Raw genomic sequence first — 27,617 nt, 5'->3', positions numbered from 1 at the left:
GAAAATGGTTCAAAAATATTCAAAAAGCTGCACAGCAAAAACGGTTCGTTCGATTGTTAGACAACTAAAGAAACAAAGTTAGACAACTAAATAAAGATTCAAAAAAAAAATACACACAGTAAAAAAACATTTTTTTTTGCATTAAAAAACATCATTTTTGTCACAAAAACTCAAATATCTCAAAACCCTATCGGAATACCAACGTAATTTTTTGAGGGAAAACGGTCCATTATATTAGCTATCTACCATAAAAATTTGGTGATGGTAAGCCAATAAACAAAAAAGTTATGACATTTCAAATATTTCACAAATTTGACACTTAGTGAATATTTTTTTTTTCATTGTTAATTTTTTTTAGGACCGCAGTTTGTTGCTGAATTTTTTGTTAAGGGTACCACATGAGGTTAACAAGTTGTTTTCATGATATTTTATTTAATTATTCATAACTATTATAGCATCTATTAGAAAGTTAGACGCGATCCAGTGTTGTGATCTAAAGTCTTGATAGTGTCATATTTTTTATTGTACGTAACTGAAGAAAAATTCTCTCAATAGTGTTGAAACCTTTTGATAAAAGAAACCTATAAGAAATCTAATATTGAAGACAAAAGCTACAAAAAAAGTTTTCTATACAGGTATACGACTAATTTACCTGCAAAAAGTTTACCTCGTAGAGAACAAGGCGGGTCTATACCCAGGTGATCTAGTATACGTAAAGCAGGTCGGTTTTCTCGGCGCTGGTTTTCTCCACAAAGTTAAAATCTGATTACACCTGGGTATAGACCCGCCTTGGTAGAGAATAGACTTTGTTAATCATATTTGGGAGAAAGCGAGTAACGAATGAAAAATGAAAAATATGGCAAAGAAAGCTCTCAGTTAATAACTGTGGAAGTGCTCCTAACAACAATAACCTGAGAAGTATGATCTGTTCCAGTAGGGACGCGATGCCAAAAAAAAAGAATATTGATACAATTTTTTTCTGATGTAAAGTTAAAGACTTTTTGATAACCAAAAAAAACATGTTTATATGTTTGAATAGTTGGGAAAACAAAATGAATTGTGTTGACATGACGATAGTGTTTGTCAGCTTAAAAATGTGAATAATCGTATTATACTTCGGTGGATCTGTTTGCTAATGATATGACTGGTTCATATATCAATAACCGTTACTAACAGATTTCTGAAGGAACTCCCAAATTTACTATAATGTTCAATTTTCAGGCATGGCTATCTCTAAATTATAGCCTAAATTAATCAAAACATCTAAGCATGATCAAATAATGCATATAGTTATTCTTCTTAATCTAGCCTTGAAAGTCAGCGTCATAATCAGAAATCGTACTCTAGTAATATACCGTTCCAGATACGATATATCTCCTACGGTGGACAAATTACTAGTAATTTGTCGATGGACAAATTACTAGTAATTGAGCATTCGTTACTTCCAATCAATGTTTCCCAAAGAGCCCGGCAAATCCCAGAACAGAAGTATTCGGAAGTTTGGGATGAGCCATGTCAGGAAATTCAACCGTAAGGTAAATTTAGAAGATATTTTCAAAAAACTTTTCTCCTTATTTATATTGCTGAGCTCCTTTGACTCTTTTCGGAAGTACGTATATAAGAATATGAAATAAGTTAGTTTTTTATTCCGATTTAAAGCCGAAAGATAATAATTGACATGCAAAAAAATAAATCTTTTTAGCCACAACTACATTTACATGTAAAAAAACGTTTGTTTTTCATGAAAAATGTTTATAACTATTCACCGACAAAATTGTATAGGCCTTAAAATATGCGTCTCAATCGTCTAAAGATGAAGGAATGACAACTTTGATGAGATATCTAAAAATACAAAAAAAATAACACAAAAACCTATTTTTGAAGGGCCACCCTACATCAATAGCGAAAAATGCTCTAAAACGGTAAATTTTTGAGCTAGAAAAAAACTTTTTTTTATCAAATCAGCTTAAAATTCTCCGATCTTCAACTTTGTAGAACAAGCTATGTCAATATTCCTTAAAATAAAAAAGTTTTAATGGTTATCTTTTTTACATAGGGCCACCCTAATTTTCGTTCCGACCAAAAAAAAATGTTTTTATATTAGAAACAACTTTGTAGAACATCATTTTTACGTAAAATCGCAATTGAAGGCGTGAGTTCCATCTTTCCTCCTAAAACCCCTATCCGTCCCACTGTGCACTATGGTTATAAAAGATTTAATTGTAAAATTTTTCTTCAGTCAAGCAAACGACACCAAACTAGTCAATAAAAACTTAAAAGTGAAAATTCAGTAAGTCAGTAAAACTTAAAAGTTGTTTATTAAAATCTAACGAGCAACATGAGTAGTCGCTTTCTCAACTGTTGCAGGCCGTTTGCAGGAAAAAAAAGTGTTCGAAAGAGCTACGAAATCTCACCGAAAGCACCATAGATAAACTGAAAGCGGCTGGTTATGCTCCAATGTCTACATTGAATACAAATTTACGCATTTGTACGTCCTGCCGTTTAAACGTTGACAAACGGGCAATCTGTACATCATCGGTGGATCAGGTTGCAGGAAGTTCGAAAACAACAACAACTGAGGAATTACTAGATGCACCTACAACAACTGAGGAGTTACCAGAAGTACCAAGTGCAGATAGTCTTGCCACGGTACCATCAGCGACATCTGTTTCAACAAATCAATCAGAAGATGAGTGCAACCAGAAGGTCAACATCGAACGCTTCAACGAAGGGATAGCTGGAATAAAAGTGACTCCGATTAAATGGACGAAGATGGGTTACGTCAATTATCCCGAGAAAAAATACCGTGAAATCAACGAAGCTGTACGAAGAAACCTCTTCAAATTAGGACCTGAGGATGTGGAAAATACAGACTACGATGAGGTAATTATGAATATGAAGGAAAGGTTCTCGAATCTAGCCACGACAAGGAAAGAAAAATTATTGATTTTGTCAATGCTGCCAAGCTCGTGGTCTATTCAAGACGCCATTGATGAGTTCAAAACCAATAGAAATACAGCAAAAGAGGCAAAACAATTCAAAAATAACTGTCTTGCAACCAAAAATGCTAGGTCGAGTACTTCATTAACAGATGAGATAAAAGAAAAAATAATTCAATATTTTGAAGATGATGCAGTAAGTAGAGCTATGCCCGGCCAAAAAGATTATGTATCTGTAAAAAAAGATGGAAAGCGTCAAGCAATCCAAAAACGATTAATGATGACTACTTTGAAAGAAGCGTATACACGCTTCGGTGGTAGGTCATTTGGCATAAAGTCGTTTGGCATAAAGCCGTTTGGCATAAAGTCGTTTGGCATAATGGTCATTTGGCATAAAGTCGTTTGGCATAACGGTCGTTTGGCATAATGGTCGTTTGGCATAATAGCCGTTTGGTATAATGAGTCTGAAACCAAGAATTTCTTAAAATGACATTCGTTTTTACGTTTCTTTTGAAATTCTCTGATTACATCAGGCTTGTTTTGGAGTCAATTGACATAAAGTGACACTTTGTTCAACAATCATATGCTCTTGAATAAACTAAAGCATATTAGGAAAGTTATTGCCAATAGTATTTTATTATTTATCTTGAAATTACCCTTCTTTCAAATATTAATTCTTCTTTTGACTATCGCTATTGGAAAAAATTTTTGCACTGAAGATTTTGATATATTCAGCACAAATTTACCCTTCTTTCAAACGTTCTATTTTTTTTCTAAATATGATGTAATCATAATTATAGGTATAGAAACTGTTGATTTCAAATTTTAATAAATTTTACCTTCTTTTATACATAGGCTGTTCTTTGAGTTATATTTTTGAAATATTTAATTGTTCCCAACTGACAAAAGGGCGGCATTCGATAACATTGATCTGCTCAAGTTATCAGCGAAAAGAGACTTCGATTACTGCAGTTACTTCGATGGGTTGTTCTATTTTCCACCGAATGTCGGTTTCCCGAATGTCGTTTCCCCGAACGTCAATTCCCTGAATGCCAGTTCCCCGAATATCCCATTTCACCGATTAGCCAATTTCCTCGAATAGTTTTTAGCACTCATAACTGTCGTTACTTTTTAAATTTCAGGGTTGTAAACAAACTGGTCATCTAATATGCCCCCTTCTTTATTTAATTGGCTGTTCTTTCAAATTTTACCGTCCTCAGCTTTTTTGCCACCATGTGTATAGCTGAGAATGACAAAATAACTCCTTCTTTTGATTACTTATCGTTCTATCTCGTTCACTATCCAGCCACTGAAGATTATTATAGCACCTATTTAAACTGCACCACTTTTCGGGGGAACCGGTCATTCGAGGACTGGCATTCGGGGGACCGACGTTCGGAGAAACGACATTCGGGGAAAAGTACCACAATCACTTCGATGATTCTGAACGCAAATGTTAATGTCTTCTCATTTTATTATGTCGAAATAGTTTTCAACGTCCAATCTTCTTTTGGTTTAACCATAAATTTTGCCTTCTTTTAGAAATAGGTTGTTCTTTATATTTATAGTGTTTATTTAATAATAAGTAAAGCTAAATTTTAACCATTTTTGTATCATGCTGTTTTATCAATTCTTACAAGACGTGCTGTTATAATGTTAATTACTTTAGAACCTGCCAATATTCAACTTTGGCTCTAAATGTTGGATGATCTCCTTTCGAGATATGCTGGAAAAATATTGTCTCAATCACAAATTTTCCCTTCTTTTGATAATAGACGGTGTTTTTGATGTTCAGTTCCGAAATTAAAATTTATGTTGAATCGTTGTTTTGCCACAAATATTTTCTTTTAAAAATGTGTTGTTCCTTTGAGTTATGATGTGAGAAGATTATTTGCGTTAGAGCTTTAAACATTTTAAACCAAAAATAATCTGCTATCGTAAAGCTTTTAATATTTTGCAAATAAATTTCCCTTCTTTCATCAAGTAAATTTCATCAAGTGTTACGTCCAAACTGGGACAGAGCTTGATCTGCAGCGAAATATTCTATGAACGTTTCCTTTAATAATAACTGCGCACTTTCTTTGCCAATTTACTATTTTCAAATATGTACATCGCAACAAGCTCAAATATACTCTATGTTCTGGGATATAGAGAAAATTATTATTCCGAAAACATCTTCCACCAGACCCGCACGATTTTTATATAGAAATTAGAGATGGTCGGGTTTCACATTTTCCAAACCCGAACCCGACCCGTACCCGACTTATTTTATTCCTTCAAACCCGGACCCGACCCGAACCCGAGACGAAAATTGAAAAGCAAACCCGGACCCGACCCGAACCCGAAAATTTTTCGCTGTTCAAACCCGAACCCGACCCGAAACCCGAACAAGTTTTCTAAGAAAAACCCGAATAGAACCCGGGTTAAAAAATATGATAAATTCGTTGTTTCTGATGCATTGGGAAGCTTTCAGGTTGTTACTTTGTGAACAATTCTCACCAAACCCGACCCAAACCCGACTAAACCCGACATTTTTCAAGCCCGAACCCGACCCGTACCCGATATTTTTTTAGCCTTCAAACCCGACCCGAACCCGAACCCGAAAAAATAAAAATTTTCAAACCCGAACCCGACCCGAACCCGTCGGGTTCGGGTTCGGGTCGGGTTTCGGGTTTGAAAACCCGAGACCCGACCATCTCTAATAGAAATGCTCTCTAATGTCACAACCATTTTTGAAAAATCTCTGGACGAACACCACGCTCGTTGAGAACCTACCAAAAGTTTTTGCTATGGGCTCGACGGTGTTGACCTCGGTAAAAGCTTCAAAAATGCCTATATTCATTCTAAGTCAATCATTATGCCAAACGGCCATTATGCCAAATGACCATTATGCCAAACGGCCATTATGCCAAACGACCATTATGCCAAACGACTTTATGCCAAACGGCTTTATGTCAAACGACCTTATGCCAAACGACTTTATGCCAAACGGGGTACAATCACACGCTTCAAGGAAATTAACGAAAATATTAAGGTAGGTTTTTCCTCATTTGCAAGCCTTCGTCCAAGGCAATGCAAGCTTCAATCCAATTCAGGAATACATAATGTTTGTGTGTGGTAGTCTTTTGTGTGAAAATACAACATAAAATTGCTATCTACGATCTTGTTCGGATTGTCCAGATTCTTCATCATTGGAAAATACTTTATTCGCTGAGTTTGAAGAAAATTATATTGATCAGTTATCATTTGAGCAATGGGTGACCACGGATAGGTGTGACCTAGAAACTATTGTAAAACCTGTAGATGAGTTTGTGTCATTTTTTTGCTTGAAATTAGAAAGTTTAATTCCTCACGACTTTATTAAAACAGAGCAATCCCGCTTTTTTAAAAATACGAAAAATACATTACAAGATGGTGAATTTTTAGTCATTTGTGATTTTTCTGAAAACTATAGCTTTGTATTGCAAGATGAAGTGCAGTCCCATCACTGGAACGTACAACAAGCTACAATTCATCCATTCGTTATTTATTTCAATGGAAGTACGCAAATTGAACATTTTAGTTTTATTGTAATTTCCGAAGATTTAAGACACGACTCAGTATCTGTAAATTTGTTCATTGCCAAAATGATTAACTTTTTACGCGTTGATAAGGATAAAGAAATCAGAAAGATATATTTCATGTCTGATGGAGCAGCATCGCAGTACAAAAACCGTAAGAATTTTTCGAGCCTATGTCAATTTAAATCAAAGTACGGAATTGATGCAGAATGGCATTTCTTTGCTACGTCACATGGCAAAGGTCCTTGTGATGCTATTGGAGGAACCATAAAGCGCATGGCCACAAGAGCAAGTTTAGCCAAAGAACGTGAGCATCCAATTAAAACTGCAAAAGAACTATTTGATTGGGCGAATCGCAGAAAAGAAGAAGATTTAACAAAATTATCATTTTGTTTTACTACTACTGAAGAGTACGAATTAACGGCATCAGAGCTCAGCGAGCAATATAATAACGCGAAAACGATCCAAGGAACCCAAAAATTTCACTGTTTCATTCCATTGTCAGAAAATAAAATTAAAGCAAAACTATACTCGAACTGTACTGATAATGATGCAAAAGTGTTCGATATTGTAAAAAAATTGAATAACAATAAATAAATAAATAAGTATTAATAAAATGTTTTCATGATCTCATAACGCATACCCAAATCCAAAACTTTTAAAGTTTATATATTACATTTAGAAACTCATCGATCATACTCTAAAAAAAAATATCCTGGTAAAAAAAAAAATTATTTTCGTGTAATCTGTTAATTTATTTTAATTTATACATATATACATATACATATAATATTTATACATATACATAATATTTATACATATAATATACATAATACTAATGAATACATGAAAACGACTTGTTTAATTCACGCAAGGCTCTTAACAATAAAATCAGCAACAAACTGCGGTTCCCGTAATAATTTACACCGAAAAAAATTTTTTTTCTACTAAATGTGAAAATTGTGACATGTTTGAAATGTCATAACTTTTTTGTTTATTGGTTTACCATCACCAAATTTTTATGGTAGATAGCTAATATAATGGACCCTCAAAAAACTACGTTGGTATTCCGATAGGGTTTTGAGATATTTGAGTTTTTGTGTCAAAAATTATGTTTTTAATGCATAAAAAAATTTTTTTTTTTACTGTGTGTATTTTTTTTGGAATCTTTATTTAGTTGTCTAACTTTGTTTCTTTGGTTGTCTAACAATCGAACGAACCGTTTTTGCTGTGCAGCTTTTTGAATATTTTTGAACCATTTTCACATACACCCTTTTGAATAGTTAGTCGTGACTCAACTTGAAGATTTGATATCGGAAAATGACGATTTAGATGTAACTGGAAAACTGTGCAAAGTTTCGACTCAATAGAAAAAAATGAATTAAAAATTTACCAAATTTTGGTGCTGTTGCTTGGAATCACTCAGCAGGGAGACGCACTTTCGAATTTACTGTTCAACATTGCACTTGAGGGTGCTATTAGGAGATCTGGCGTGCAAAGAAATGGCACTATTATCACAAGGTCGCACATGCTCCTTGGCTTTGCGGACGATATAGACCTGATTGGAATCGATCGCAGGTCAGTGGAAGAGGCCTTCGTGCCTCTGAAGAGGGAGACAGCGAGGATAGGCCTGACCATCAATTCTACCAAGACGAAGTACATGGTTGCAGGTAGAGATAGAGTCAGGCATGGTGGTGTAAGTGCTGAAGTAGTGCTTGATGGGGATGTGTTTGAAGTTGTTGAAGAATTTGTTTACCTTGGAACACTTGTGACATGTGACAACGACGATTCCCGCGAAGTGAAAAGACGTGTTGCGGCTGCGAATAGGGCCTTTTACGGACTACGTAACCAGCTTAGGTCCCGCAGCTTGCAAACCGAAACAAAATTCGCCCTGTATAAAACATTGATTCTTCCGGTGGCTCTCTACGGGCACGAAGCGTGGACGTTGAAAGAGTCAGACCGGAAAGCTCTCGGTGTTTTCGAGCGTAAAGTGCTGCGGACAATACTCGGTGGGAAACTCGAAAATGGTGTGTGGCGCAGACGCATGAATCACGAGTTGTATCAAGTGTACAAAGATGCGAATATTATCAATCGTGTAAAATACGGCAGACTTCAGTGGGCTGGCCACTTAGTGCGAATGTCGGAAGAAAGAATTGCGAAAATAATATTCAGCAGGGAACCAGGTAGAGGTCGGCGGCTTCGGGGAAGACCACGAATACGCTGGCTGTACGCAGTGGAAGAGGACCTGGCGACCCTAAACGTTCTGGGCAACTGGAGAAGTTTCGCCCAAGACCGACGAAGATGGAGCTCTACAATACGCCCGGCAATGGCGTGATGCTACGCTGTATCAAGGTATCAAGGTATCAAGGTAAATAAATGCAAAAAAGTCGCTACTCTGCCCATAGTAAATCTCGAATAACTCCAGAATGCATAAAATTAGGGGTACGATGTCTTCGACCAAGTATTTCCTTACAAATTTTCCCAACTTTTCGTAAATAAAGAATAATACAAATAAAGAATAATACAAGGAATGATACAAATGGATTAAACGAAATTAAAAATTATGAATTTAACGGAATTTAGCTGAACTAGAAATATGTGTTTGACATTGTTAACGAAAATCAAAACTCTCGACGGAGCAACCTCACAAAGTCATTTCTCTAAGTTCCCTCCATACAAAAGTATAATTGTCATATCCTTAGCCCCAAGTTTTCTGCCAAAGTTAAATTTTGGAACACTCTAATGAGCACGTCAACAGTTATCAACTGATTGTGAGAGTTATATTTGCTTAATTTCGCCAAATTTCATATCCGTATATTTGCCCAGGGAAGTCAAAGAAATGTCCATTACCGTAATTCGGGGTGTAGTTGATCAGTGGGGAGAAGTTGATCATTCATGTACCCACATGTAAAAACTATTAAGAGAGCTACGATACAATTTCAATCATCACAATTTCTATGATGTCGCATTACCTGATAGCTGTTCTTGGTGTTCCTAAATTTCGTTTGACATTTAAGATAATTATACCATGGAAAAACATATTTTTTTAGGAAATGTTTGATGGACTGTTGAATGGTTCTCCTCCAAACAATCGACTATTGCCAAGGCTATATAAAAATATTATTTAAATAAACTATTACATACATTCCAGATATGTTCTGTGAAGCCAGCTTTGAATTTGCATTGATGATGAAAATCATTTTCAGAGAAAATAATGTTCTTTATGTGAGTAAGTTGCTAATTTGGAAGAAAATTGCATACCTTTAGGCGTTTAATGTGGTGTATTCTGTAATTCACAACATTCAATTCTAAAATTGACCGATTGTAAGATTTTTGAGACTTGATTCAGACTCAGTGACCCCAAATTGAGTATATTGCGTATCTTTTTACTTTAGGAAATTGACCGCAGTAATTGATCAACTTTACCCCGGAATCAAAAACTCCACTTTTTGATTTCTAAAATATGTTTTTATCATTATGCAAACATTTTATCAAAACTTCGTTTGAATAATAAACATCCAACCAGTATAGGTTTTAAAAATATTTGGATAATACATACATCCTACTAGGAACTATAGAACAGAATCACTCAAAAATGATCAATTTCACCCCATTTTACAGTACTAAAAGATACAAGACAATTCTTGGCACTTTAGATTCACTTCGGCAGTGGGTTTCTCTGAAAGCAACTGAGCTCAAATTAGGCCACAATATGGGTCATATCGGCCTAGGAAAACCCCCCATGCTAAAGTGAATCATGGAAGTGCCCAAGTAGCTCTGCACCCTATGAAGAATTCGATATTGCGATAGCCAACTTTGAACATTGATTGGTAAATTTAGCGGTAGGTTTGAATGATTAGAAGTGATAATGGGACTGTTGGATCCTATACTAACCAAAGAAAACACTCTTTTTCAAAATACCTAAATCAGTATATTTACATCACCATTCTATCACAAAAACACTCGCTCAAAGTCGTTCTCGATCACTTCTTAGGCACGTGGAATGTGGGCAGCTTCCGGCTGGAATCCGTTCTCATCGGCAACGTAGTTCACGGTGTAGACCTGTCCGTCAGCTCCGGTGTACGAATACGATCCACGAACCACAATGGCAGCGACGTCATCTCCGAACGATCTCAGTTCAGCCTGTTCCTTTCCGGCGATTCCGTTGCTGGTTTCGTAGGCCACGTTGTATCCATCGATTCCCTTGTGGTCATTATCGTACCGGACAACGTGAGCGTCACGTTCATCAGCAGGGGCGGCCAAAGCGACGGCAACGACGGCGGCGAATGCAATCAGGAATTTCATCTTGAAAAGTTGATGGTCGGGTTGCGACTTGCTGTGCTGTTTTTGTGGACTGAGTGTGTGGACTTAACACTGTTCGACAGTTGACTGATGATGAGGTAGGGAACTGGTTAAGGCTTTTATACCACTCGGAACACATCGGATCTTCTTCGTTCTGCCACCCAGGACTAAGCAGGCTGCAGCAAAGATCGCATTAGTGAAATTGATACACATTTGAAAACGAGAGTGGAACTCGAGCGAGAGCGAAAAAAATGCCGACCAAGATGCCCCCAGATGGAGATGAGTTGCTTTCTTGACTGCTGGGAATGAATGTCAAGGTGACAAAATGAGGAAGGAACAAAAGATATGCAAATATTAGAACCGGTTTAAAATTTGCGTTGCTGAGTGAAGTTGGTGCCTTACCAGTTGTGTTCTGGGCAAGGTCAGTGTCTCTTTTAATATTCTGATATTTGAGACCATAAAGAAATTTTCGGGAGGTAGTTGATTTTCATACTATTCCCGAGTTTCAAATCAATGTGAAAACAATGTATAATTTTTCAACCGATGTCATAAAACAGTGAATTCGCTTTTTTTTTAATCGATCCTGGATTCAAGCAGAAAATGGAGTACTTCAAAAACACCGGTACTGACATATAATTTCCATTTAATTTTTATATGTTGCTCATCTTGTGACGTCTGCCATTAGTCACGAACTCTGCACAAAAATCATTCGGTCTCTTTCACTCCTCTGTGAAATTAGTAAACAACAAGGCTAGTAAACGTCAAAATGCCATGCAAAATCAAAACAGTGCAGAGCCCTATTGATGTTTTTTTCTTAGTGGAGTGTTTAGCTTGAAGACGACATCGTAAGGTGTTAATATTCGGAAACATTTGGAAACAAATGCAAGAAAAAGGATAACCAGCACTAAAAACTGTCAATTAAATAATTCGAAACTTGCAATAATTGGGTATAATTAAGCAATTACAAATTCCAGAGTAGAATTGAGGAATATATTTTTCACCAAATAAATAGCAAAAATCAACTATCAAAAATCGTATATCAGCATTTAAAATCTTAAGAGATAAAAACAAAAAAAAACTCTTCCTTACTCGATATTCGATATCTTCATATCTCGATATCGAGTTAGAGAGCTATTGTAAAAGTTGGTTTTCGTAATTGTGCTGAAGGTTCCTTCAATATCGAGTTACGGAAAGTTGACTGTAGTATTTTTCAAAACAGTTCTACAAAAACAGTGAAAGTGTGGCAATTAGTAAGATCTGACAACTCACATAAATCAATTTTTATGCGCTTACTCATAACATGGCGTTAAAGTGGCAAACCCCATCCATTTACAATGTTGTGCCTTAGGACCAGTACCCATCATCGTTTTATCACAACGCCGGGGATTTACTTGCTAGCACTTTAACAAAACCCAACGAATCTCTTCTATTGTAAAAGGGGGTTCTGGTCTACGCAATGTCATAAAACCATCCGACAGTTCAAGCGAAAGATTTGAGCTGACGTTTTCACAGTTCTTGGACTTGGACTTGGTGCTGCCTGCTGGTGTATGTATACGATATGATTCTTCCCGTTTTCAAAATCATAGTCGCGACGATATGGGGGAAACGCTTTGTCTCGATTGTTCTCAAGTGGAAATAATTGCTTTATGGGATGCTAGCCAGCATACCCCATCATGGAAGCGTCTGGCGATGTGCAGGATGTCCTAACCGCCGCGGAATTGTTGGTTGCAATGTAAGCAGTTGAATCGACCTGATGGGTGGTAGTTGTTAGAGGGTTCGTTTGGAGCAGTTAAATAAAAAACTTTTTCCGTTTGACAGTACACGAGAGTAATCAATGCATATCGCAAGATAAAATCATAGTTTTTATCTTACCACAGCAACATCCTTGTTGAATGCGTCAACGTTGTATGTACTACTGAAGTCATAGCAAAGGACTTGAATTTATGCGTTTGGGCTGTTAGAGCACAGCACCGCAATAAAGGGAACTAAAACGGAAGAAGGATTGAGTGTACTTAGAAATCTAATGTTATTATAACAAAACTAACAGGGCATATTTACAAAAACGTCAGTGTGAAGTTTTTTTAAATGGTATTATATAAATAGGCAACTAATAAAAGATTATTTTTCACTTTCTAATACTTCTGTTAATGCTCTTCATGAAAAATCAGTCAATTTTAAGTGTAATGTGACATTGGTTTTTAATTATATTTTTCAAGAAAAGTGTTTCGTATTTCATAATAGGGTGACGATTCTATACATAGTTTTTTTTCTTTCTTTATTAACGAGATTTTTAGCCCTGGGCTAGTTCATCTCGAGACCAACGGCTTTATTTCCCTTCCGAAGTAATTCGTCACTATGACATTTATGTCATAAGTGTCTCGGGGATGGCATTCGATCCCAGGTCCTCGGCGTAAGAGGTGTGTATTCTAACCACTACATGCTCGTCCCCCTTTACATAGTACAACCTTTCGAACATTCAGTTTCCACCGCTGACCTGACCGTTCCACCGGCGACACATGAGTTCGTATTCAACTCCTTCATCGTGCTACGCTTGGTTCTCATGTTTCTCAAACTTTCAACACAAGTTCATGGAGGAATGGTAGTCAAAAAGTATCGAATCGTATGGAAAAAAATGGAAACGTGAATAACTTAAAATTAGGAAACTGCATCCATAAAGTAAGGAATAAGAAACAAGTGTTATGTGAACAGAAAACTTTGCAAAAGTCCGTAAGCCCAAGCAAGCGAGTTCTGTTTGTGCATCGCCAGATTGATTTTTTTTTCACTCGGGCAGTGTTTTGGAAAGCCCAAGTAAGACGGTTCGTATTCGGGACGCGTAAAAGTGTGCAGTTAGAGTGGACCAAGTGCTTTTTACCATATCAGCGAAAATGATCAGCGTGCTTTATTTATTTCAAGAGATTTGTCAGATTTTCAACATCGTATGATTCTCCTATTTATCCATCAATAGAAATTAATAAATATTACTTAATTCGATGCATTTGATTTTGATTTTTGACTATTTACCATATTTGGTGAGATATTGCAATAATTTCTGTGCGGACAGAGCGGACCAAGTGTTGATAAGCAGTAAACTGATTGATTATTGCAATTTTTTAATTCAATTTCAAAGTCCGATAGAAGTTTATGGTAGTTCTATGGTGTATGTATGAAATGTGCTGAAACCCACTTATTGGACCAGTTAAGAACTGTTCATTTTATAAAGTGGACACCTTGTGCATGCTGTATCTTTTTAATTTATCAATGAAATTTCAATAGGTTTTCTGCACATCGTTCGATTAGTATTGTACAATGTTGTGATTCTCCATAATAATTAAATTTCACACGAATATGGAACAACGATTAGAACGGTCGATTTTTCGAGGTTATCAAAATCAATAATTGTTAGAAATTGGGTGGAAAGTTCGACAATTTATATTTTTCATTTTCAAAAAAGGCTTGTTCTTCAATAGCATCATCAGTCAGAAGCCTGATGGAAAAAAAACAAGTTATTTTTGGAACAATAATTTTACAGATAGGGATGGTACACAAATTATGTCACGCTAAATTTCAACTTTTCTGACCCCCTCCCCCCCCCCCCCTTTGTCACGTTTTTTGTATGAGTGCTCCGAAATTTTTGTAAGGCTTGTCACACTTGGCTTGCACCTCCCCCCCCCCCCTCGGAGCGTGACGTAATTTGTGCATGACCCCATATTAGTAGAATTTTTTGGTCAAAAGTATGTCCTGACGGAAGTCCTAATATAGCATTAATATGAAAAATAACTAACGCCTTCATAAAGTTACTTATTTAGTCCCCACGTCACATTTAAAGCACAAAAGAAACACAATTGCTTTATTCTTAGAAGACCTTTCAAAATACATTGACAATCATCAAAATTGGCAACACTGCTGTAATAAGATCGATTTAATTTTCCACATATTATTTTCATAATATGTTATCCTGAGTTTACCAATTGAAATATTTGGAGAAAACCGTTTACAATTTGCTGTAGATTGATAAATATGCGTACACGATTTTAAAAGTATGAGACTTTTTAGTAAAACGACCATAAACAGTAAAATTTGTTCTTAAGACTATGGTTTAATCGCACGATTGTACAAATATAGTTGTAAACCAAACTAGTTTTGAACACGCTTTTTACTTTTCTCTTTTGCTGAAAAGATGGTGTATCAGCAAATTTGGGCATAGATGGGTAAATCACCAAAGTTACCTTATGTCAGAGAATGGTGGAATGTAATTGATTTTTTTAAAGCCATACCTTTATTAGAAAAGTAAAGAATACAAACAAATGTTAAACTATGACGAACAGCTTTTCTTAGGAGTTTTGGGAAAAACCATTTAGCTCTCCAACCAAAAGCATTCTCTTAGTTCTTATATTTTCATAGCATTGTAGAATAATAGTTGAACGATGCACAGAAAACCGATTTAGATTTTATAAATAAATAAAAAAGATATAGCATAAACAAAGTGTCCACTTTATAAAATGAACAGTCCTTATTTTGGTCGGTACTCAAGATTTTAACTTAGTTCACTTTGACTGAACACATATTTGAATATTTCTGGCCTTCAATACCCTGACCCTGCAAAACATTAATTTTCAAGCTATCATAATGCCATTGATTTCGGTATTGACGAAATGGATTATTGAAGAATTTCCGACACTGTCGAAGGGTCTTGATAATCTGCTTATCTTAGAGATATGCATCAAGTTTGATCATGCAAGTATTGAATGAATGTTATTTTCCCATAAATTGTTCAGTCAGAATGGACCAAGTACACATAGTCCATCAGAAAATCGTTCTATCAGAGATTTGGGTTATGATTTTTCATGATTATCACTTCACATTATATTGTTTGGAGTAACACAAAGATGTGTAGAAATATTAAACCAAAAATTTTAACGACTACAAAAATTACAGACCGTTAGACTTTGTACCCATTTTTCACAAAACATGAAAAATGTCACTTGGTCCACTCTGACTTAACGCTGACCATATTGTCGATTGTTGAATGGTATGGTATATGGTCGATTGTTGAATGAAATTTAATGCGTTACCCCGTTTAGTGGGATGACTGCGCCTTATAGATGTTTTTTTAACTTTCTTCTACAGTTAATAAAAGTTCAGAACAATCTCTTCCCATTCATATATACACCAAATATGCTTCTAGAAGGCGATTAAACCGTTAGCACTTGCATGCTTGTATGTTATGTTGAAAGATTTGTTTGGATTGCCATTTTTTCCAATTTGAATGTATTAAAACATGTATAAATAGCAAAAATTTATAACCTTTTCAACTTTTAAGGTTTTGATCTAAATAAATCGGAAATATGTTGTTTTAATTCTATTAAAATACCTGGAAAGTTAATTTTTTGTGATGATGTGTTGAGAAAAATTGGAGATTTTTTCTCGTAGCCTAGGTAGACCACCTTTACAAGAAGCGTTACGAAAATGTTGTTTTAATCAAAAAGTTTTGGTTTAGTCCTAATTACCGGTAGCAGTCTCCAAATTGAACAACATTACTTTAGATAATTTTGTTGGTATTTATAAGGGGACCAGCCGAGGCTAAACTTGAGACAAGCAATTAGAAAAAATGGTGAGGGATCTCTGAATGTACTGTCTGAATACTCTTCAGACTGATCAATGCCGTTATCCAAGGAACATGCGAGAATCCTTATTACTGAACGATCCTTCTTGTTTGAAATGCTCTTGATGTTAAAAGTAAGCCCCGGGTTTTTCATAATTTACTAGGAATAGTTTAAGGTGAAGATGAATCGAAGCCAAAGTTCAAATTTTCAAGAGCACGGATCTGGAGAACCAAGCATCCGTTTAAGCTAAAAACTTGATCGATTGGTCACCAGCTGGTGGTGACCAATCGATTAGGTTTTCAGCTCAAACGGGTGTTTGGTTCTCCAGACCCGTGCTCTCGAAAACTTGAACTTTGGCTTCGATTCATCTTCACCTTAACAGCAGTCCAGCGAGGTTGGGTCTCGGATGCATAGCCATATATCTGTACTAGTGTTTGTTTCTTTCCGAAAATAAATCAATTATGATTTATGAGGGGTATACCTTCTTCGAATCTACGATATTTGGTCGAATAACATTTAGTCGAATGAACATTTTTCCGACAGTTGTATAAAGTTGCACCTCATATTTGGTAGGAAGAACATTTAGTCGATTTCAGGGTAATTTCAGATTGTTCAAAAAATGTTGGAAAATTGTAATTCGGATTTATTTATTAGAAAAATAGATGCATTAGCGCTGCACTGCAAATCAATCGGATTACAAAGTCATTTAAAAACAAAGATTATTTGTCGTATTAAAAAATTTAAAATGTGTTCACATATTTCGACATAAAATCTTCACAGTGAAAGTAGAACTCATATCAAGCCTTCAGACTCGATTTTCTAGCTTGCACTAAGTAAGATGTGACAATAAGTATTTTACCGGCAGTTTAGTGTAGCATGCTGATCTACTTTGCATACTGCTGCACTTGAAGATTATTGTCGGAGTCATTCTCATATTTAAAACCTTAAAACATATATTACAACAACATAGAAGAAGAGCAGCTGAATAACCTCGCGCTAATTTATTGTAACCTTACTTAATTCATTTTACTGTGCAAAAAAGCGTACTTAAATTCTTCAACTTGATTTGTTTTATCTCATTTATTTCTCAAAAAGTATTTTAAATTTTGCAAAACCTCCCTAGAACAATCCTGGTTGCGCTACTGATTCTCATCAATAAAGTTCATAATAGTTTCGATGATCAAAAGTTGTTTTTTGATGGTCCAGAAAAGCATTGAATTTTATCATATAAGAGAAACAAAGAATTTTGCATGGAGGCTGTAAGCATGTTGAAAAAATCAATTTAATGTAAATTTTATCTTGCAACTTCAAATAAATTATATTTAAATTGAAAGTTAAGGTCCTATTATCCATTAAAAAAAATGACAAATCATACTTTAAATTCCACGTAAACATAAATGAAACCAGTGTTTTATACAACTTTGGCGACCTGTAGCTCAAATTGTGACGTGCTGGAACATTTATAAGAATGGCATCAGATTCAGCGACAACTAAATCTACTAGAGACACTTAATTTGATCCTGGAGACACGCAAAAATGTCATTTTTGTTACGCTGTGTTGTTTCCAACGTTTTTTAGATCATACATTACCGAGTGAGCATTTTTATCTCATAGAGAAGGTTTTTTTTCTATATTTTGACTTGGTTACGTTGTGCAATTCATTGATTGGAACAAAAAAACAAAATCACTTATTTAAGGGGTCCAAAATGCGACCGTGAACCTATTTTGGAGTTCCAGTTGATCATTCAGATTCCCCCACAACACCAGGGAACTGGCACGGCTGTCATTCTGCATACATTTCGCCACTTCCCAACATCGTGTTGGTACTTCGCGTTTTGATACCCACTTTCTGGTTGGTTTACCCTAAACTTGTTCCTGATTTTCGAGTGTACGGCTCATACGCTACAAGTGCTAGTTTCTGGCAATTGGGTTGTTTAGTGATGAAAAAAAAACATTTTTTTGTAGCTTGATCGGAAGAGCACATTTTTTCTAACTGTAACACGTTTTTATTGCGATTTAATATCCTAATTTTGATATAGTAAATGATTAAATAAGATTTCATTCCGTCGAATCAATGACATTTCAATTTACATAATGACAGCTCGTCCCAAACTAAAATTTGCCGAGGAGTGATTCAAACGCGGTTTCCATACGAAATTCAAACGTGTTTTAAAAATAGTTCCAGGGCACTTAAAATTATGAAACTTTGGATTCTGGCTCAGTTTTTAGCGTAGTATCAGAATATGTAAAAAACAGGATACCCCTAAACAAGCCAATTAAAAGTGTCGCGTTGAATCGTCATATTTGATGACGCATTTATTTTTTTCATCATTTTTTTATGTTTTACGCATCATTGAGGTGTCATTAATGTCTCTAACCGATAAAAACATATGTTTTACCCCTCTCAAAACAATCAAAACAAGAACACAGGACGCTATGTTGAATCAATGTTGCTAATTATTGGCTCATGTCAGCCCCCGCACAAAACCGATGTCTTTTTTCTCATTCAGGCTTACTCTGCGAATCGGATGAACCGACGTGACGTGCTGATCTGGAATGGAAGCAATTCAGCTTTTGCCATCTAAGTCGACTAGTCTTACCTCACGGATTAAACACAATTCTCTTGTTTAATTATTTTCGATTGAATTAATTATTAATGGATGTCATTTACTCAGTAATCAAAGCCACATGTTTGGCCAAGGAATGTAATTTAGCTGGAGGTTACAATCACAACAATAATTCACCATTAGAAGAAAAAGGTATCCTACGTGCAGAGCATTGGATGTACTTCGCCAAAATTGTTTTCTATCAGCCATGGCCATTAAAATTGGCCCGTTTATCATACGTGTAAAAGTGCATCAAATGCCGACAACTCAAGGTGATTCAATTATTCTATGACCAACTGTATCAGATCTGGTCCCGCATTCCAAATTCTTATCCACGGTTACGCTGGAAAATTAGATAGGTAATAAAGGATCCGAGCACTCACACTGGAAGTTGTGTCCCCTTCTTTAAGGTAGGTTTTAATAGCGGAACCTTTGCAGCTTAATTGATTTCTTCAGTCAGATGTTTCTGAGGAGACTAAACAATAACTGTATCGAAATCGAAACTTTATTGATCCTCAATAGGATAACGGCTGTTACATCGTTCTTAAAGGCTAATAGCTGGTGCCAACGGCAAAAACCACAGACAACAACCTTTCAAACATTCAGTTTCTCTCACTGGCTGCCGGGCGGTGACACTGATGTTTGTATTTCATTTGTATAACTCTTTGTGTTAAGTTCATCTTCTATGCTCGAGGAGCAATGAATGCCATATGAATACCAGATTTTAGTATCATACCACAATAGGGTCCTAAAGCCATGTCCCGATTTTAATGCCAAACGCTTAAGTTTAGGCCCAAAACACATGTTTACTCAATTTTCTAATGTTTTCCGTTAGTTTAGGTCCAAAAATTAGATTTTGTCACATCCTTTGGCTTAAACTCAAATTTTAGGTGTATTTTGTTTTCCGTGTCCTTTTCGAAATGTCAGATAGGAACAACCTCAGTGTTAAAACTAAAACCCCTGTGGTGTTTTTGTCGACTAAGCGAACGTCAAACATGATCACAAGTGTCAAGGTTCATTTATGGACCCAATTTTTAAATTAAAATTTAAACATGATATAGCCATTGTTCAGTAGTCAATACCTCAATTTTGTATTACCGTTTTGATTCATATAACGGACATTTAAGGCCTCAGTGAAGTATAACCCAGCTTGGACCATACAAAATAAATCATTCTGTATGATTTTTTAGCGTTATCGAGCGTCGGAAGCCCTTAACTTTCGGATGGTGGGTAAAGAATACGCGTCCGCAAATTGAATAATTTTAAATAAATCAAAACGTGTGGCCTTTTCATGATTCTTATTCCGGACGCTACCTCACTTTTGCCTCATATTCCGGACGCTTTGATTCGAATTACGGACAGCTCATGATAATCATTAATGGAACGGTCAAATCATCAATTGAAATCGTTCAACCACTTAAAAGACGTCTAAGGTAGTTGGGCATTATAAATTTGCAATGATATTTATGGAAAAACCCTAATAAAACGAGCCTCGAAAATGAGAACTTTTGGACGGCGAAAATTGAAACATTTCGTGTGAAATGTTTCCCATACAAACGAGAGTGTCCGGAATTTGAAGCTGTCCGTAATATGAATCAAAACGGTATAATGGTATTGTAAAAACTGTTTCAAACAATCAAAAATACTTCATTGAGGTATACGACAGCTATTGAGGACTGTTTGAGGTAATGAACCACTATTGAAAAAATTCACTTTTATATGAAAATCTATCATGTAGTATTTAGATATTACAATACCTGGTCTAATTATCAGTTTGGTGTTAGAAGAACATGCATGCGATATTATTTGTGGTATTTTATCTCTTATGAAGGGTTTATTCAGGTTGTTAGTATTGGAAATTATCTGGTATGGAGTACCTCAGTTTGGTATTTAAAAAAAAAGAAGACACGAACAAGCGTGCTTCAGTGGCACAACCGTGAAACATTCCTGACGACAAGTTTCAATGGCTGAAGCGGAAATCGAACCCGCACCCCAAGACACGATGCGATTGAATGCCTGACGACACTAACCGCATGGCCACGAAGCTCCAAGTTTGGTATTCAGTAGCACTTTTCTTCTGCTCGGGTGGTGTTACTTTTGCTTCAAGATTTCATTTTTTACTACCAATGAAATAGAAACATTTATTTTCTTTTCTGTTTTGAATATCCCTATTGCAACTAAGTAATACGACATGCACTACTCTAAGGATACGAGTGATCTCACAACAGATCTAACTACTGGTCAACTTGAGACTGCATTAACAGAAGAAGGTGAGTTTGATTAAAACCCACTTGATGACTCCTGGAGTACAATGAGAGCAGTCATTAACAATGTAGCTGAGAGCTGCTTCAGCTACGCTGTACGGAGTCAGGACTGGTTATGCTGCAGCAAGGAACGTAACAAAACACTAAAGTGTTCATCGAAATATTGGGTCTTGCACGAGTGTTTAGATTTCAGTGATAATTTTGACATCCCTCCAAGCATGATTTCGCTGCGAAATTTTCCCCCGATTAGACTCAACGATTATCACAGTACGATTTATTGCGCACAAATCACACAATCGCGCACAGCAAGATCTGTTTAACTAGGTAGTCCAACTGTTCAACTGTCAAAAAGCTGAAACAACCTATCTTATGACAGACCTTGCTTGTATACATTTGCACTGCGAAATTGTATGCGAGATTCGACTGTGATAATAAGAAATTTGGGGTAAGTCTAAATGGGTGCAAAAGTCGCAATACTATTTCTCTCTTTGAGGTGATCGTAAGGTAGAAACAGTATTTCGTTGAACGCCTGAATGATACTAAGAGCGCAAGTAATGAGCTGGGATGGGTGGTATCGGAACTGAACACATCAAGCTGGATCCGAAGAAGCTGATTAATTGTTTGAAGAATATGGACTTAGCTCTCGCGGGCAGCTCACCAGCCTGCACTGAGAAAAATTTCTACATATTAGCGCTCTTAATTAATAGCGCCTTAATTATGATTCCTAGCATTCTGTCTGTCTTCTCGAAAGTTTTTTTTTTTTTAATTTATTTGGTGAATTTTAACTATCTTGTCTCCCATGTGCTGCTCTTGTCCAACTTACCAAGTTCTTAACTTCAATAGATTGCAAGATATAGTGTATATTTTATAATCACCCCTTCAAAGTGTTTGTTTACATAACTATTGCATTTTTAATTTGACGGATTCAGAATGTTTCAGGAACAATGGTTGAGTGCAAAATAGAGTGTAGAACTCGTCAAGGGTGAAAATCCACTAGAACAGAACAAACATATTGAAGGTTTGCTAAATTAGTTATGTTAAGATGTCAGGTGAACACTTGTGACTACATGGTGGAGAGCTGGGTTCAACAGCTGATAAACGATTTTCAACAAACGTGTCAGGTGGATTGGCTCGGCAGTCTTATTTTAAAAAATCAAGCGAACCTGACACGTTAAAAAGTATTCAGTCGTTAATTCACTTCACGATTTTCATTAAATCCAGAACATTTCAAAGGAAATAGACGAGAGCACGGTTCACAATATTGATATGGTTATATATTCCAAAAACTGTCAGACGTTGACAACGTCATACCTATCCATTTCGAACAAATGCACAGTGGTTTAAAACCCAAAATACACGATCATCAGCTTTTTCAGTAACAAAGAGTGAAAATATTGCCATACTATATTCGGCAAAGTTACTGCATATGTTTAGCAGCAACTTTTGACATTCACAAATTTTTGATTAATTTACTCATAAGTAATATAAAATTTGTATTTTCTCTGTTTGCCATTAAAATCAACTAGTGTCTTCAACAAAGTTGTTGGCATTGTTAAATGAAGAAAAGTTGTCGAAGACACTTTAACTCTATCTATTAAAATGAAGGATTTATAGCGATTTTCATATAAAACCACTTCAAAAGTACAAATACTCACTTAACTTTTTTCGCAGCGATTTTAATGGCTTACAATGTTCTAGGGCTATGTATATATTTTAAAAATACAAAACTTTGCTGAATATACCAAGCCAATATCTTCATTTTTTCTATGAGTTACAAGCATTTTATTGTGGAAAATTCACCTTTTTTACACTAAAATATCTCGAAAAGTTGCAAAAAGTTGCAAACAAAATTACATGCATTTGAAAGACCAATATCTCTACTATATTTTCCTGGTGGACTCATCCGTGTCTTCGCGTGTCTTTGGCACTTTTCTGCCACTTGAAAAATTGAATATTTTTACTTAAAAGTATTAATTATGCATATCAGAGCACTATTTATAACTACTTATAACTATTTATAACCACGCAAAATTGAGATAAATATCTTTGAAAGCTTAAAGTTTAAAGTTTTCTAACGTAAAGTTATTATTTTGTTCATCTTAATAGTTTATTTGTTACATATGTACACTGGAAAAAAATCTTTGGTAAATATTACAATTATAGCTGACTATGCCCATTCCTTAAACTAACATGGTATTTCAGAACATTTTACTACGTTAATAGTGAACTGGTATATTTGACAGAAATAAATTTCATCAATCTGATTTCGACTACAGACATGGTAAAATCAAGCGCATTTCTGGTCCGATGAAAATTGCCGATGCGAGCGCTCAAGTGATCTCCCTAAAATGGTAGTTCTTACCGCACACATTTTTTACGTGTTTATGTGTATTATACAATGGGCGAACAAATTCATTTTATTCAATTAATTATTCTTATCTAAATATAAACATGTACTAAATAGAAACATCCATATTTGATTCACTCAGTTCCCTCCTCACCTGAATAATCAAGTTTCTGCATGTACGCTTTATTCGATACTAATAGTTGAGAAAACTTCAATGTCACTTTCCATAAGCTCGTCACCACTAGATCCGACGACTCTAGCATGCGATTAAGAAGATAAACTCTTGCATTTCAGAAAAGTTTCAGTCAGAGAAGTTTATGTGGATGATTTTACTATCTTTTAAATTTTGACCGTCAGATTGATGTCTTATATGAGCAGTGGCCCTGAAATACGTCATTTTGTAATATCAAAATCCTGATCGAATGAAATTAATTGTGTCGCTTTAAAGCTTGCATTCAATTGTAACCTTTTTAAAAAGTAGGAGGGCAAATAAGCGGACTTGTTAATTGAAAAAGAATGTTAGTGGAACTAGTCCATGGAAACTAAACGGTGGAGATGGTTCCACATCGTAACAAAATACTAATAGATAGTAGATAACTTTTTCTTCAAATTTCTGATATTTTAGTATTGACATCATCTCAATTATGCGTAGTTATAAATAGTTATAAATAGTGCTCAGATACGCAAAATCAATACTTATAAGTAAAAATATTCAATTTTTCAAGTGGCAGAAAAGAAGCAAAGACACGCGAAGACACGGATGAGTCCATCAGGAAAACATAGAAAAGATGTTGGTCTTTCTAATACATGTAATTTTGTTTGCAACGTTTTGCAACTTTTCGAGATATTTTATTGTAAAAAGGGTGAATTTTCCACAATAAAATGCTTGTAACTCATAGAAAAAATTAAGATATTGTCTTGGTATATTCAGCAAAGTTTTGTATTTTTAAAATATATACATAGCCCTAGAACATTGTAAGCCATTAAAATCGCTGCGAAAAAAGTTAAGTGAGTATTTGTACTTTTGAAGTGGTTTTTATACGAAAATCGCTATAAATCCTTCATTTTAATAGATAGAGTTTAAGTGTCTTCGACAACTTTTCTTCATTTAACAATGCCAACAACTTTGTTGAAGACACCAGTTGATTTTAATGGTAAACAGAGAAAATAAAAGTTTTATATTACTTATGGGTAAATTATTCAAAAATTTGTGAATGTCAAAAGTTGCTGCTTAACATATGCAGTAACTTTGCCCAATATAGTATGGCAATATTTTCACTCTTTGTTACTGAAAAAGCTGATGATCGTGTTTTTTGGGATTTAAACCACTGTGAAATGTGTTGAAAAAAATAATCTAGTGATCTAGATCGTATATTCTACAATAGGAATGACGTCACATGTTTATAATCAAAATCGATATTTACACTGGTAAAGAGACTGTCTTGTATTCTTTATGCCGTAGACGTGAGGTTGCAATAGTCGGACTACTCGATTGGAGGATTCTAACAGAAAATTAACACGATTACAAGCCAATGTGATATTTATAACTTATTCTGATATAATTTAGTTGTGATTCATTGGCGTCCAGTAAGATTGTAAGAAATTATGATAGTGAACATTGTTACAGTGAAAAGAAGTTTATTTTCGCTATCGAACAATATTTGATATGAGACTTCAATACCTTATGATTTTTTGTTCATGAATTTGAATTCAAACAACTTGAGTAATCGATTTGCAAAGCATTCCCACATTAACAGCTATGTGAAACGAATCATTGACGCGACATAACTTTAACTTATTAGAAGTTTGCAACCTCGGAGCGCTTTTGAACTCCTCATTATACCTATATGAAGGTATAATGAGGAGTTCAAAAATGCTCCCAGGTTGCAAACGGTTTTGCACAAATGATTGGTTCAATGCACGTTTTACTCCATACTAAGTATGTTTCAGGATTGGAAAGTATAATTGAAAAATCTTTTAGCTCATGTAGTGCTGTGGGCTTCGTAGCCGTGTGGTTAGTGTCACCGAGGCATTAAGCCACATCGTGCTAAGGAGTGTGGGTTCGATTCCCGCCTCAGGCCGAAAAACTTTTCGTGAGGAATGTTTTCCGACTGTGCCACTGGGCGTTGCATGCTAGTCCGTTGTCTAGTGTGGTGCTTCCTTCAAAGGGCAAACAGCCCACTGGAAGCATTAACGTGTAATGTCTTTAAAAAAAAACAGTGATTCATATACCGTTTTGCATCGAATTCCCGGACGCTTCGAAACCGGACACTCAGTACAATTTCATCTATTTTAACATGCATATGCATTTTAATTTCAAAAAGTTATATACGAATCGATGCCTAACTTTAAAAACCACATGGTATTATAATTTTCATCATAGTAACCTGATAAAATGATTGTTAAACTCTTAAAAAACAAACTCGTGTCATATTGAGCGTAAGTTTTCCCGCTGGGTAGGTCAAAGCCTCGGGTCAGTACTGTATTTGCGTAAAAAATTTCCGACACATTCTACAAACAACATAAAGCTATGATGCAAATATAAAAAACTATTGAATGTACTGTAAAATCCAATTTATCAACTTCAGACAAGAAGAAACAGTCCACTCTTAGATGTGAACCTACTTAGAGCTTAGAGCCTGTATGATAAAGTAAATTTTATCTTATCAGTTAATGCTCAAAAATGAATGAAATTCGATTGAAGCTCAACTTGATTATAGTAGAATAAATACTACTTATATGCAGTAAGCATTCAAGTTTATGAAAAGGTTTGCATCCAGAAGTTGAAGCTATATTCTGTTCCCCCCACTGGACGAGGATATAACTGCTGAATAGCACTTTTAAAAGTATTAATTCCTTATCTGTTTTTGCTCAGCATGGATTTGTTTACTTCATATTTAAAAAAAAAATGAATGAAATATTTCCATACCATCACTAAATGTAGTGCAGGTCTAAAACATCCATTTGTGTTGAATTTAACACTTGCTCTCTCACAGTCCATCACTTTTCCAAGATTTTAAAAACTTTCATCCTCTATAAATCACTTATTAACACTCTTATTAAGGTTTTTTTCATCTTCCTTCAACAATCACTATGAATGGAATGTTTGAAGCATGGGGTGTCCGGTTTTCGAAACGGTAGATTTTCATGCTCCAAAACCCGGACACCAGGTATTTTTGACAAATACTGGAAGCTTGTGCAGTTGTTATCACTTTTCACTTTATACAAACATCACTATAAACAAGAATAGTGTTCGGTTTTGCTCAATATCACTTAAGTATACTTCAATACTCTGAAATGATAAGATTTGTTTTAAGGGGAAGCTTCATCACCGAGCCGAAAAAACGGGAAAAACCCCGACTTTGGCGCACTTTTTGATTTTTTAAAATTTAACGGATTAAGATATCAAAAAATAAAACAAATCACGATATTGCTAAGATCTTAGGGAATGTTTTCGTAAAAAAATATTTGATTTTACTCAAAATTTGAAGGAGCTGGACTCTCGGGAAAATTAAAGTTTTTAGATTAAAAATCATCCGCAATCCAATAATTTTTGTGTTTGCACAACGATTTTGTGCATATTATTTCCATTTTCAGGCAAGTTTTTACACTCATTATAATCAGCAACTCATAACAAGTCTAATGGTATAATAATATGATGATGTTCCATACAAAATTATTGAGTTTGAAGCATTTGTATGAACACATTCCAAAAATTTACGCGCCGCGCCGCGCACCGACAGCAGATAACGGTTCATTTACTTGCATGCTGGAAGGCGGGCATTAGTGTGGGACAAAATTTAGATTCTCGCTCCAGTCCACTTTTTTGATTGCATTTAGGTCCCATAACAACTGTGCAAAATTTCAGCTCGATCGGAGAAACTATATTTTAGCGCCAGCCGTTCAAAGTTTGTATGGGATTTACTATGGGAAAACCTACTTTTGCAAAGAAAAATCGCTGAGGTCACCCATTGACCTCTATAAAAATTCTGAACA

General features: G+C 35.4%; 1 protein-coding gene across 1 annotated transcript; it reads right to left on the bottom strand.

Annotated features, from left to right (window-relative positions):
- Positions 1-10,407: 10,407 nt before the first annotated feature.
- On the bottom strand, positions 10,408-10,903 carry LOC5568889 (endocuticle structural glycoprotein SgAbd-5). Its single transcript, XM_001658159.2, has one exon. The coding sequence runs from the start codon at positions 10,802-10,804 to the stop codon at positions 10,490-10,492; it is 315 nt and encodes a 104-aa protein (XP_001658209.1). The 5' UTR covers positions 10,805-10,903; the 3' UTR covers positions 10,408-10,489.
- Between the last annotated feature and the right edge of the window lie 16,714 nt (positions 10,904-27,617).

The sequence above is a fragment of the Aedes aegypti genome, chromosome 2, assembly GCF_002204515.2.
Source record: "Aedes aegypti strain LVP_AGWG chromosome 2, AaegL5.0 Primary Assembly, whole genome shotgun sequence".
NCBI lineage: Eukaryota > Metazoa > Arthropoda > Insecta > Diptera > Culicidae > Aedes > Aedes aegypti.
This window is presented reverse-complemented; position numbering and strand designations above follow the sequence as displayed.

Excerpts from the sequence above, each read along its gene's own strand:
- LOC5568889 (XM_001658159.2), bottom strand. The coding sequence starts at position 10,804 with ATGAAATTCCTGATTGCATTCGCCGCCGTCGTTGCCGTCGCTTTGGCC.